General features: G+C 42.5%; 1 protein-coding gene across 1 annotated transcript in view; it reads right to left on the reverse strand.

Moving 5' to 3' along the window:
- LOC8027462 (sushi, von Willebrand factor type A, EGF and pentraxin domain-containing protein 1) overlaps positions 1-13,010 on the reverse strand; it is a 40,956-nt gene that overhangs the window by 11,848 nt on the left and 16,098 nt on the right. The window contains exons 8-11 of the mRNA XM_040206073.2: positions 11,235-11,405; positions 8,303-8,485; positions 7,330-7,515; positions 2,723-3,208 (exon numbers count right to left, since the gene is read on the reverse strand). Coding sequence (XP_040062007.1) covers positions 2,723-3,208; positions 7,330-7,515; positions 8,303-8,485; positions 11,235-11,405 — 1,026 coding nt within the window. The remainder of the gene's footprint in view (positions 1-2,722; positions 3,209-7,329; positions 7,516-8,302; positions 8,486-11,234; positions 11,406-13,010) is intronic.

The following is a 13,010-nucleotide window of genomic DNA, read 5'->3' on the forward strand; positions in this document are numbered from 1 at the left end:
CGAATAAATTCCCTTCCCTTATAGATACAGTAAAACGTTAGTCTATATCAACTGCGATTCTGATAAAATATATAACAGTTCTCGCGTATCTTTTTTCGTCCATAAGGGCGTTTTTGTTCTTAGCTGGACAATTTATTATATATTTCTACTTCATAAACTTCCCTTCAATACCTGATGTACAGTGGCGTAACTAGGGGGGGTGGGGGGGGGGGGGCAGGGGGTGCAAGTGTCCCGGGCGCCACTTGGGAGGGGGCGCCGAGCCGAGTCCACCCAACATGTGCCCGATGAAAAAAAAAAATGTCAGCGGGGCTACGCGCTGCCATTTGGGGGGGGGGGGGGGGGGGGGGCGCGCGAAATCTCATTTGCTATGGGCGCCGTCATATCTAGTTACGCCACTGCTGATGTAGGCTCCGCAGGACTGCTATATCTTGTAAGGCTTTCATATGTCTGAGCCGACTGAAAAAGGCGTTGCCAACTGTAACCGTTCAATAAACCCTTTAAGGTTCACCAAGCCAAGAAGCCTTAAATAAATTGAGCGTGCCAATCACAATGCAATCTGTGTGGTACGCTCTGTGGATCTTGATGCTCAGTACTTCCGCTTTTCTTACGAATTTCTCGTGGCCAATTCTACGATGATTTATTTACGGGCACTGTGATGTACATGGTGTCTTTTCATAAAATATGAGACTTGCAGCTCCGTCACATTCAATAAAAATAACTCAGTACTTACAACGGCTGCGAATTTTAATTATTTGAGGGGGATATTTTTTGTGGTTTGAGCAACGAACAATTCCCTCGTAATCCTCAGGAAGAATGAATTTTGCTGACACGTAATGCATACTCCAAAGCCCTTTGAGAATTGAACGTACACCTTAAAGAGAAAAAAAAAAGAATGTTACCATCAGGCCATGAATGAATCTTGAAGCTGTTACATTGTGCACAACATTGATGGGTTGTATTATGACATGACCCATTTATTTGTATTAAGCATATTTAACTTGGCCGAGGACAAATGAGCAAAAAAGAAACAAACAGACAGGCGTCAAATAGCTTTGCCCAGCTGTAAAAAACTCGTGTGGCACCGTTTTCTTTCCTTGTCTGCGTCAGTTAGGCAAAGGTTGCTATCAGGGATGGCAAAACACTTGCAAAAATGTATCGAAATACCAATACCAAATACTTAGGCAAAATATATTTAATTACATTCCCCGGTACAGGCTTTAGAAAAGTAATTATATACAAAATGCAAATACAAAGCGGGATATATTTTACCATCTTCAAATACTTTTGTTGTGTTCCCATAGTTCGTCATATTAAACTTCAATTTTATCCCGGGTAAAAAAGTCAGCGCCGAAATAAGACGTGGAGTGTATATCAAGTTCTAAAAAAATAAAGTTGCAGATTTAAAAATAAAAGTTATTTGACGTACGATAGGCGGGTCAAGATAAAGAAGATGTATTCAAAGCATGTTTAATTTTAAAATTTTATTTGTGAACAACAAAATCCCTTTCAAGCAGCCATTTGTTAACATGACATTAAAAAAATAAAAGCATCCAACTAATAAGTCAACAATCATATACCTATTTCGCTCACCCCTTGTTCTTCTCTTCCTTATTTTGATTTTATATTTTTTATCGCAACGAAGAGTGCCAAAATCATATTTATTTGCAAAGAACAGTGGCCAAAATTGTATTTGGGCGGTATTGGGAATACAAGTATTTCAAATACATAATTTCTGTATTTACGTACAATCGGCAAATACATTCCCTAAAATGCAATTAAATGCGAAATATAAAATACACAAAGTGTATGGTAAACACTTTTTTCATATACTTGTATTTGAAAAACTGCACATCCTCGGTTGCTAGTAACCCTTGATTGGAATATTTCCATGTGCAGGAAGTTAACTAGAGTAACATTGATAGTTTTAACTCGCTAAAAGACGTCAAATCATGTATTTTATTCTGGTCAAAAGGACTTGGTAACGGACTGTAATTCATTAATTTTGTTTGGTTATAAAGTAATGTTTTTCTGAGGAACGAAATTAATATAACGTAGGACCAGTCGCTACTGAAAACACAATGCTGTTATTTAGCATGCCACATTTAAAGCTACACTTGGAATACAATACTCCAAAATAGAGCCAAAACGTCCAAATTTTAAATGCGTATTTATTTTAATATATCAGGCAAATATAATGTCAAATCAGTTTAGTTGTTGTAGAAATATTAGGGGGCATGTACTAAATTTCTGCAGATGTTTAGTCTAATTCTTTCTTTTTAAAAGGATTGAAGTTTTTAGAAAGCATGTGTTCGAAATTACTGCTTTAATCTTCATTCACTACTTTTTTTTGCAGTGAAATATTTATTAAAACCAATTTGTTTTTTTACTGGTATGAAGTAATTATACATACTATTTATTTCAGACACGGCAAAGTGGTAAGTTCCATACTAATATGATTGATTTAATTTTTATTTATTTATTTACAATCATGATAGTCCCTCCGGGCAGTTAGTATTGTACTATGATGTAAACGAATCATGTTTTTGCCAGACCGCCTTGTTGTTTTTGATTAAAAACTATAGGTACTTTTTCTAGTTTGTAGTGCGGTGTTTCAACAGTCTAATCTTTTTTTCTTTTTACAACTTCGCGGTTGGTGAAGCTTCCTATATGCCGTATACAGTATCTAAATAAGAAAAATAAAACTTCAACAAAGTGGACTCACCTCCCCTCTTCCAGGAGGATACCGGCTCAATCATCTCTAGTTGCGGATGGTAATAGTAGCTTTCGCATTCCATCTCCACTTCAAATCGAGGATCAATGTTAAGGTATCCGTCCGGACTCACGGCTGTCCCTGCGGTATTCTTAAGGCGAATCACAACATCAAATTTGCCTGGCTCATAGCAGTACGGCACCTGGTTGCTCCACGTGCCGTTGATGCATTGGGACGATTCGTACCCCCCGAGCCTTATTTCGCCCAGGGGCCTACAGTGGAAGCGAAGCACCGTACCATGAGCGACGTTGTCGTTCGGGAGAACGCGGACGTTTCCATCGGCCGCATAGAAACGCATTTGACGTTCTGGAAACTTGCAACTCCTGAGTTGCGGGCTTTTAGCGGAGCTGCCGATCTCGTATGAATCTTCGCCTGGTCCGTAAGTGTTCGTGTCATGCCCGCCGCCACGCTGCACGACCACATCTGGCTGAGGTGGTGCTGTATAGGATAGTAAAAGAATTCTATTTCAAAGCAAAGAACATACTAACACAATAATACATATTTCGACCTCAAAGAACTAAGAAAAAGTGAGCAAACGTAAGGACTAGTTCATCACCTTTTGCAAATTTAGAAAATATATGAATCCCCCCACCTCCTCCATTTTCTTTTCTCAATTCGTACTTTAGAACACCATAGACTCGTTCGTTAGTATTGTAAACCTTACTTTACGCAATATTAATCTGTAATCACAAAGACTCCTCCGACTTCTAACGCATAGCCCATGCCTATTTTCTAAGCACGCGAAATGTAACATGGCCAATTCTGAATCACATTTAGAACTTGATAATAAGTATCGTGTATTTGAATATATTAATTATTTTGCACTGTGTGACATATTGAATATGCGTCTTCAACCTTCGGTGAGGCCTGGAATGTCGCTGCATTTTGTAATTCAGTGAAAAATATCACTGACAAGCCACCCTAAACTTCCAAGTTTTTGTTTACACCTAGCTTTTACGTATATCTACCTCGCTCGCTTTCCTCGGGGGGTTCTCTCAGAGTGATTACTCCACCTTTCAGCCATGCGAAGCTTAACAAGTTCTTCATTCCCGCAACAAACTTGTTCCATGGACCTGCATATTATTGCGTCATGTGCTAAAATGCTTTTAAACGTTGCCTCCGATAATATTCGTCAGGTTAGTAGTAATAGCATGCATGTTACCGGGAAGGCGTCTCGTACTGTCGTGTTTACCGCGTGTTTGTCCCTCCATTTCGGCCCGATGACGTCATAGAATTGTCATGCTGTCGCAGGCCGCGACCCTGGCGGTGCCCCAGCAGCAGATGTGGCAGACGCCTGTTCTGCTGCAGGTGCTCTCCAGCGTAGTCGACTGTCCAGCTTCAGTAGCCAAGAGTTAATCTCTGCGACATCAGCCGCACTCGCATTCTCTTGTACTTTTTTCCCGGAACTTCAGCGCCCAACCACCAGGATCGCGACATTCGACAGCGCGACACTCCGGCTTTTGTGAAAACATTTGTTGCAACTTCGGGAGATTTTCAGATGGGTGGGAGAAATAGGACACTAAACAGACCAGTCAGAGACGCATTCCTGACACCATAGTAATAGACACTTTGCACGAGGTGTCTAGAGGTATGGGAAAACACGAGACCATAATGTTATTATAATGTACGCTAGAGGTTCAACTGCCGCTAGTGTCTATGCGACTTCCGGGAGGCAAATTCAAGCAGACAGCAACCAGTCTACTTTTGCGGTGCTCCTGTGCATTCCTACGGGAAAACGCGCGTGCATTTTGTTTTTTCGCAGTAAAATAACAGGGAACACGTTTGCTATTTGGGTCGTACCGAATAATAGGTGCCTTTATTAACACTGTAAAAGTAAAAGCAATTAAAGCAATAAAAAACGTAAAAATATAAAGTATGTGGGTTATGAAGGTGTCTCTTTATTATTTTCTATGTCGGCCCGGTTTTATCAGGCACTTGTTCACAAAAATTTCGAGCAAGTGGGCGATGTTTTGAACGCAGGACAAGCATGTTCGCACTGATCAGCAAGAATAAAGCAGTACTTATTGAAAATCAAGCAATATCACGTGGCCTTCAATTTATTTTGATCGTACATCCTCATGGAGTTACTGATCCAGTGTTACTGGGTAGTTCTTGCCGCCTCTCTTGCTTTTCCAGATGTCCTACGTTCGTTTGGCACGCATATCCCTCATGCTGAAAAGCGCCGACGTCGTGTTCGCGCTAACAGTGTCCGACAGTGCACATAAATATACACGTACGAAGCCGTTTTAGCACCATTTTTAATGCGATGAATTTTCAAGAAAAACGCCGCAACTGACCAATTATTTCGTCTGCCTGACTGAGAAATGTTCCAAGCTACCTAGTACGCACGAATTATTCGGGATATTTGCTCTTATGATCGAGCGCAGGGAGAAAATGCGCTCTCTTTTTTCCATAAAAATGCATTATCGGAAGTCAATTTTCGACTGGTAACTGTCTGTTTCCATTTGCGACAGCACTCTCGCGCCAGTTGAACCTCTAGCGTGCATTATAATAACTATGCACGAGACGGCCCATTGAAATCGATCAAACATATCGCCCGTCGGGAACCCGTTTGATGTGTTTGATCTGGCAGTCGCACAGAAGCTACGATTTTCTAATTTTTTCTATAAACACCTTTTTTTATAGAATACAAATTAAAAACAAGGCCGTGAGAGATACATAAATGCGGTTTCCGCAAGTGAGTTATACAGCCAGGCGGACATTATGTCCAAGAGAGAATGCAACTAATAGATGACTAATTAATGAAAATTTACTAATTACTTTTCAAGCGGACGTTTTAGGGCGCATGCTCGTATCGAAGAAATTGAGGCAATCAATGTTGACGGCCAGCCGGTTTTTTAAAAAAAATCCTGGATTGAGCAGGCAGTTCAAGTTATTCATTGTTAAAATTGATGGAAATTTGTTGATACCGAAACCAGACGCGCGATGTCCAGTGGAAGGACAACCCTCGTTTGTCGCCGGAGGGTCACGTGTTAATGACGAAATTTGTGTCACATCTGAGTCACTGCGTACCGCACCTGATTGCTGTCGGTATTCCCTAGCTGGCGAACTAAACGGGTAAGTCACCTTAGCGGCCGCGACAAGTTGCTTTGCTTTGCTGCACGATATCATTGAGAAACGTTTTAATCATGTGCCCGAGTCAAGTAAAAAAAAAAAAGAGAATATAAGTTATACTCAACAATGAGTGAATGCCTCCACGTTCTGTGATGCAAGAGTGACGAATATTTCATTATTCGCACCTGACCCTCCGGCGGGCATTGCGCGTTTTCTCTTGGTATCGACAGGTTTCCAGAACAAAATTTGGCAATGAAGAAGTCGAACTGCCTGCTCGATCCAAGATCTTTAAAAACCGGGCTAGCCTTCAACATCGCTCGATCGCCTCCATTTCTTCAATATGAGCATGTGGCATAAAACGTCTAATTAAAAAAAGTAATTGGTAAATTTTCGTTAGTTAGTCATTATCTCTTGAACATAATGTCCGCCTGACCATATAACTCACTTGCGCAGACCACAATTTTGTAGCTTTAAGGGCCTTTTTTGAAAATCTGTATTTAAAAAAATATTCTTGTATACAAGCGCATTTGCCTACTTTTGTTCGCAATATTGTTAATTGGTTTTAGAAATTCCTAAAAAAAAGCAGCCTTTAAACCTTGCTAGTGATCGACAAAGCGCGATTTAGTAAATTGAGCGCTTGGCTTGCGATGATCGCGTCAGCTTCGTATACAGTAATCAGACGCATTTAATTTCTATTCCTTATCCGCTCATGACATTCGAGTTCATAAAAGTTTTTCGTCATATATTCTCAAAACCTATAACGTGTCATTTTACAGTCAATTACTGCAACAAACAATATACGAACTTTATCGGACAAAAACTATTATCTACTATGGCGAACCAATTTTGACGTTCTTGAACTGAAACCGCCTAAAACCAGGGACATAAATGTTAAGAGGGACAAAGAATAAAGATGCTCGCAGGTCCTGTTAGCATCTATATTTTTCTGTCCCTGTCTTTAGGCGTTTTACTTCAAGAATGTACAATTAACTAGCGCAACTTGTCGTCTTAGTACAATTTGAACGTACTATATTATATCAAACTTTTAAACCAGCACCCACAAGCTTCGAATGTTGCTGCAAAAAACAGTACTTTCTTAATCAAATAATCATACCTTCAAACCAATAGTGTATATCATTTTGTGCTGAAAATCGTAAAAAGTACTTCTATATCACTCATTTTTTTTTAAATTTTACTTTACACCGTTATTCCAAAACCTAATGGGGTACAGGACCTTGGTCAACATATTTGTCCACCTTAGGTTCATGCCACCCTACTATAGTAAAGTATAATACAATGCATCCCTTGCATTCTTGAAAATATTCGCCAAATACTAAAACAAGTAACCAGCGCGATACCCCACCAGCAACTCGTACGAGCTAATAATAAAAAAAGGACAGTTCTAGACGTCTCACGTACCATGTGTGCTTAGTTTGATGTATGTAGAAGGAAAAAAAAAAAAACTAAATTGTAAAGGTTCACACCTTTATGCTCCAGGCACGATGGACGCCGACCTTCCCATTTTCCGTACAAGCACTGCATACTCTGCTGACCGTCGGACGAGTAACCTTCGTTGCATCGGAACCGAATGACACTCGTGTGGGAAATATTGGGAGTGCCTTCCAGGAACCCATTCTGGATTTTCGATATGTCTTTCAAGCGACAGTCCTCTGCACCAGGAAACATGGACCGGGCTTGTGTTCAGTAGAGGAAGGAAATATCCGTGTCTAAGAACAACACGCCAACTGTAGTAAAATATTTTTTTTTACCTTACACTCTAGAGTTCATTAGGGGAACTTTTCGCAACTGTCCTTCTATATCGATAAAGCACTATCCCGGCTGGTCGTTTCGTGCTATTCTTTTCGCTTCACATTTTGGCCGCCAGAGCACACCAATTTTCGCTGCACACATGGATGAGTGCGCTCCTTATTTCACAAATTTTCACTGCGTCATATGACGTATACACAAAGATGGCGAACACCATGACGGTGCGCTTTTGGCGCTGCGGGTCTCATTGGTGCCATGAGCTCGTAGCGTCGGCTTAGATACAAGTAATGCGTTAGGTCCAAGTCTGCTGAGTAAAGTCCCTCGGCACCGACTCCCATCGCTTCAGCAAGTGGGCAGACGGAAACATCGTCGATAATTGAGACGACACAGCGAGATAGTGCTCCTCTAATATAAGTGGACGCTGTATTTTGACTGAAAGAGTGAAATATTAAACTAGAAAGCTCCGCGAAAGTTAGGCCGAACACTGTAATGTTGCCAATCGTAGCCCATGCCGCTACAGCTGTTTGACACGACATCTTTTCCTCGTGCATGTAAATAATTGACAATTGCTTGCACAGAAAAGATAGAAAGTTTGAACATGCTCGTAAGCGCGAAAATAACTATTGTATGCCCATCGATTGAATTTTAGAAGTAAAAATAATAAAGATATAACGGGTGCTTTGATCCTACTGGCTTTGCAAAAAGGCTGCTCATCCTCGGGGATCCATCGTCCGTCAGTGCACTTCATTCTGGAGTGGGTCGAGTCAAAACTGTGGTCGCACTCGTAGTCCAAGTACTCCCCATCGTAGAAAACAGCCTTCTGTAGTATCAAGTGAACAGCCTCTTTTGGAAATCCGGTTTCATTGCAAAAGGCTGAAAAATAGTTTGATCAAAATGCTGCAGTTAACGGCGATTTTGTGTTCGATCATAGCCTCCTCTATACTCACAAAGCCTGGCAGTTCGGCGACAGAACCATAGAGTGCTCGGTCGCAGATTTGGAGCGCGAGGATCTGGTAGCACGGAGCATCAAAGAGCCGTTTCTCGGGGAACCTGGACGTCAACGCACAGCTTTTTGCAGCGGCGAGGACCCGGAACACACTTGCTCGCTCGGGAGAAGTGTGTTTCGTCGTCTCGCCGCAGCGGGGCGCCATTCACGTGTCTCTCCTCTCACCCGTTGTCTGCCATTCCACCTTTTCCATTTCGGCGGCCGCTTCTCGTGGCGATCTGCCAGGCTTTGTCAGTATATAGGAGGCTATGGTTCGATACATGTTGACTCACGTGCATCCAACATTCCACGCACGCTGTTAAGACGAATACATCACAAAATTATTTCTCTTAAAATTTGTTAATTTAACTTAGCTTAACCGAATCAGCAAATCTATGTGAGTTTAGTTTAAACAAGAACCAAACATGTGCTATGTGAAAAATTAAAGAAGTAATTATTCAGTCTATTGTCAGGTTGTGGAACAACCTAATTTTCGTTAAACAGGTCGCATTTTATAGTAAGCGGATTAACGCCAGGGAACGAGAGGGGGTCTTTGTAAAGCCGGCAGGTGCCGACAGGCATGCTACAGGCCACGGTGTACAGGCCCAGGAGCTCGATTCTAAGATGCGTTCGGTGTGTACGGTGGCCAGTGACAGCCACTCGCCGAGTGCGAGTGCATGGAGGCAATCTGGAGACTGGCCACCAGTTGTTTGTTTATTACCGGGACGTCGGGCTTGTCTCGCTTCACAGCGGCAGGTGATTACTAAAGTAATCGCCTCCCTCGCGGTTACTTCAGTTACCACAAGGGGCTGCTCGCCATTCAAAAGCACTAAGAATTCAAGGCCCTATACATGCGCTCACCAAAGAAGCAGGAACCGTGGAAAACTTCTAACTGAAATTTAAAATGTGCCCATGACACCCTCTACTCCCGAAGAAATTTAAACTCTCGATCATTCTGATGAACCCGGAGATCACGAGAGCCTGTCGCGTGCACAGCGCGTCCAAAACCACCCAAAGTGCCCGGCAACCAAGCGTAATGAGTCATCAATTTTTACCTTGAACTTTATTAAATCAACGCGTCGTGCGTCTATTGCGCGTAATACACGTGTTCGACACATTGGTCCTGTTCCGAAATGTACTCGATTTTACTGAAGGGTGAGGGTTTTGTACCTTGGCGTTCCAAAACCTACCCGCGTACCGGCGTTGCTCTATCTGTGTTGTCACGTGACACGACCCGCCGGAGTCACTCGGACCTATTTGGGTAAGATTCGGAGCACAGCCATTCTGTGCTCCCCGGGCTTACTCGAATAATCGAGGCAAGTTTATTTATTTTGAAAGTAAAACAAAAGAATGGTGTCATGCATATGCAGAGCAGGCAATTTGCAATTTTATAATAAAAAAGTAATTCAAAATAAAATAAATTAAAATACCCAATGAGGAAAAGAGGAGGAAAAGAGAGCCCCCGGGGACAAAACAATACCGCGTTCTGGTTGGAATAAATCGCGCGTTGACGCCAAGCCTCTAATTCTCTCCAGGCTGTTCCAACGCCTTCGTGCACGTTCCAAGATTGAGTAAAGACAGAGATAGCTGGCTTAGCGCGAACGCCGTGACGTCACGTGATGTTCTGGCATCACGTGATGCTGTGACGTCACGTGACGTTACCTGACGTCGTGTCGTAAGGTCACACGACGTCAGTTGACAACTTGATGTGACACCGTGACGTCACATCACGTGGTCCCGTGACATAAGGTTGCGTGAACCACGTTCTTTCCTGATTGCAACCTATGTCAAATCCCACCGTGACGTCACGGAGGACCTCTAAACGCTATGCATGTGAGCACCTTTGGAACACACCGAACAGACAGACATATTGTTTTCTTAGGAGAGTTTTATCAGCTGAATTCAATAGGAACCGTCACGAAGTAGCGTCATAAAGGGCCGTCACATCAGTTTCCCTACTAAATTTAGCGGCGAGATTGGCGTCACTTGACCACGACGTGCAGTTACCTCGTGATCCGTCGTCAATTTACCCGCGAAATTCAGCGGCGAAATCAATGTGAAGTGACCATATCGTGTCACCTCCAATCATGTGATGTCAATTCCTGCGAGGTAAAAACTGCGCCCAACGCGTTCTGCACTCATCGCGGTCTTTGGCAGCATGATCAAGCTGGCGTAACATTTTCGTTTTCCGGGGGCATTTACACCAAATGACGCCTCATTCAATTACATACTTTCATCACCTTCTACTGACGGCTGACACGGTCAAGTTACGTTTTTCAGCTTTCAGTTTCCTTGTGTTCCCCTCCACGGAGGAAAGGGAATAAAAATGATTGTGGTTTTATTTCCTTAAATAACAAATCGTGCTAAGTTTTTTTTTTTTTCGTGTAGTGAGGGAAAGTATACTCGAGCGGATTGCTAACAGTAAATAAAATACGCGTCAAAATAGGAACGTTTTTAACGTGCTCATAAATTATTACAAATCCACAATGTGTCTGCTAACTCCTTATTTCACTCCGTGCCATTATTCGGGATAACTTGGCATTGTTGTTTTGACAATCTCTCGAAGGCTTTACTCTTTTGTTGTCGTGTGTCTTACATCCGTAACCATTTTCAACGAAGAAATATAAGGAAACTTACTCTGGTGACATTTTGGTAATGTTCCAGTAACTTGGCCCAGCCAACAGTACGCAGCAGTTCCATTACTTAGAAGCCTGTACTCTGGGTTACACTTGTACTCAAGTTCTTGTCCGTGCGGAACAGGGCCGATGACTCTGGCATTTTTCACCTCGGGGAGTTTCCGACAGGGCTCTGCACAAAGGAAAAGCGTGGCTTCAGATTGTATGTCATAGGCAGGCTTAAGAAACAACTGCAGATGAATGTTTCCTCGGTCAACACAGGCACCCTCCATTGGGACTCAATGACAGGAAACGCAAAGCGTTGCTTAATATGCTCACGTTTCTTGCTTCGTGATTCGTCCTTCGACCTTCTTATCGACTAGTGCCAGGATCTGATTAGTTGCAGGGCGATAATAAAATCGTCGGGTCTCGTCGTGCCGTGCGTTTTTTAAGTTGCCAGTGACTGCTTTGTGAACAAATGATATTTGCGTTATAGCAAACACATAAAAACTCAAGAAAGAAATAATCACTAGAGGCTCGTGATATTCGGTACGTAAGTTTAAGAATGGTCGAATTTATTATTTCCGTCTAGATCTATTAACACCGACCGTAAGGTATAAGAATGAAAATAGTACGGTTTTTGTTTTATTTTAAGCCACATGAAAAACAACAAAGCACGGTGTTAAATAAACAATGCTTTTCTTAAAGATTTACTAACAGCAAATTAAAGGGTTCGTTTAACTACTGCATTATTAATTGAAGATTTTCGGGACAAACAATTTATATTAACGAGCAGACATAACTGCAAGAGATTACGGCCACTTCAATGTAGAAAAACAGCCCATAAAACGCGAATATATTGAAATGTTCTTTCGTTTTTGGTTTATAAATTACCGAAAAAAGAATACTTTGCACCTTTGGGGCTTTTGCCAATAAAAATATAAAAATCTCTCGTGAAAAAACACAATTTTTAGGACAGTATTTCTTTTCTTTTGGTAGCCTAAACTCTGCACATATACGTATGACACAAGAAGTTGTACGATACAAGACCTTTGCGTCACTATAGTCACACAGAAAGCGAGAACGGCAGGGGGGAGCTTCAGCTGTCCCGCCTCCCACGCGAGCTTCCTACCTTCGACAGTGCTTCGGCGTCTGGTGTACATACACCAAGCACGCGTTCGCAGTCAAAGCACAGTGGAAGACATGGAGTACGTACCGGAGGCCGGGCGTTCCAAAAACACGCCTTGCCGTTCTCACTCTGTCGTTTTTTTCCGAAACACATGTTCTTCGCTTCGGATTGTGAACAAAGCACGCTCCACATGCTCGAACGCTGAAAATGGCTCCGGCCAGAAGCCCGTACCGTTCGCGAGTGATTTCATATGCTCGGACTAGAGCCACTAAGTGAGCTACGCCTGGAGTATCGGCACTCCGTTCCCCGATCTGCTAGTGGGCGCCGCCATCTTGGTGCTTATTGCAGAGCAGACGCAACTGTCGATCGTCACAGTTAAAAAATGCGACTTCTTCAACTCTAGATACGGTGTTAGGAAGCTCAGCTGATATCCAATTGCTCTGTTGCGAACGGTTTTAACACATTTCTGGAGAACGGAAAAGCGTTTTTTGCGATTCAGACGAAGATTCAGATGACAGTCAACCATGATTTTAAACCCCAAGACGGCTGAAGTGTGTGGGCAACATGGGGATTCCAAGCGTTTGGCCCAGGTTGCCCCTCCGACAATCGGGACGCTTTTTTCGGAGGTCGATACGGGGCAGAGCAAAAAAAAAAAAAAAAAAAAAAAAA

The sequence above is a fragment of the Ixodes scapularis genome, unplaced genomic scaffold, assembly GCF_016920785.2.
Source record: "Ixodes scapularis isolate PalLabHiFi unplaced genomic scaffold, ASM1692078v2 PGA_scaffold3__209_contigs__length_174095766, whole genome shotgun sequence".
NCBI lineage: Eukaryota > Metazoa > Arthropoda > Arachnida > Ixodida > Ixodidae > Ixodes > Ixodes scapularis.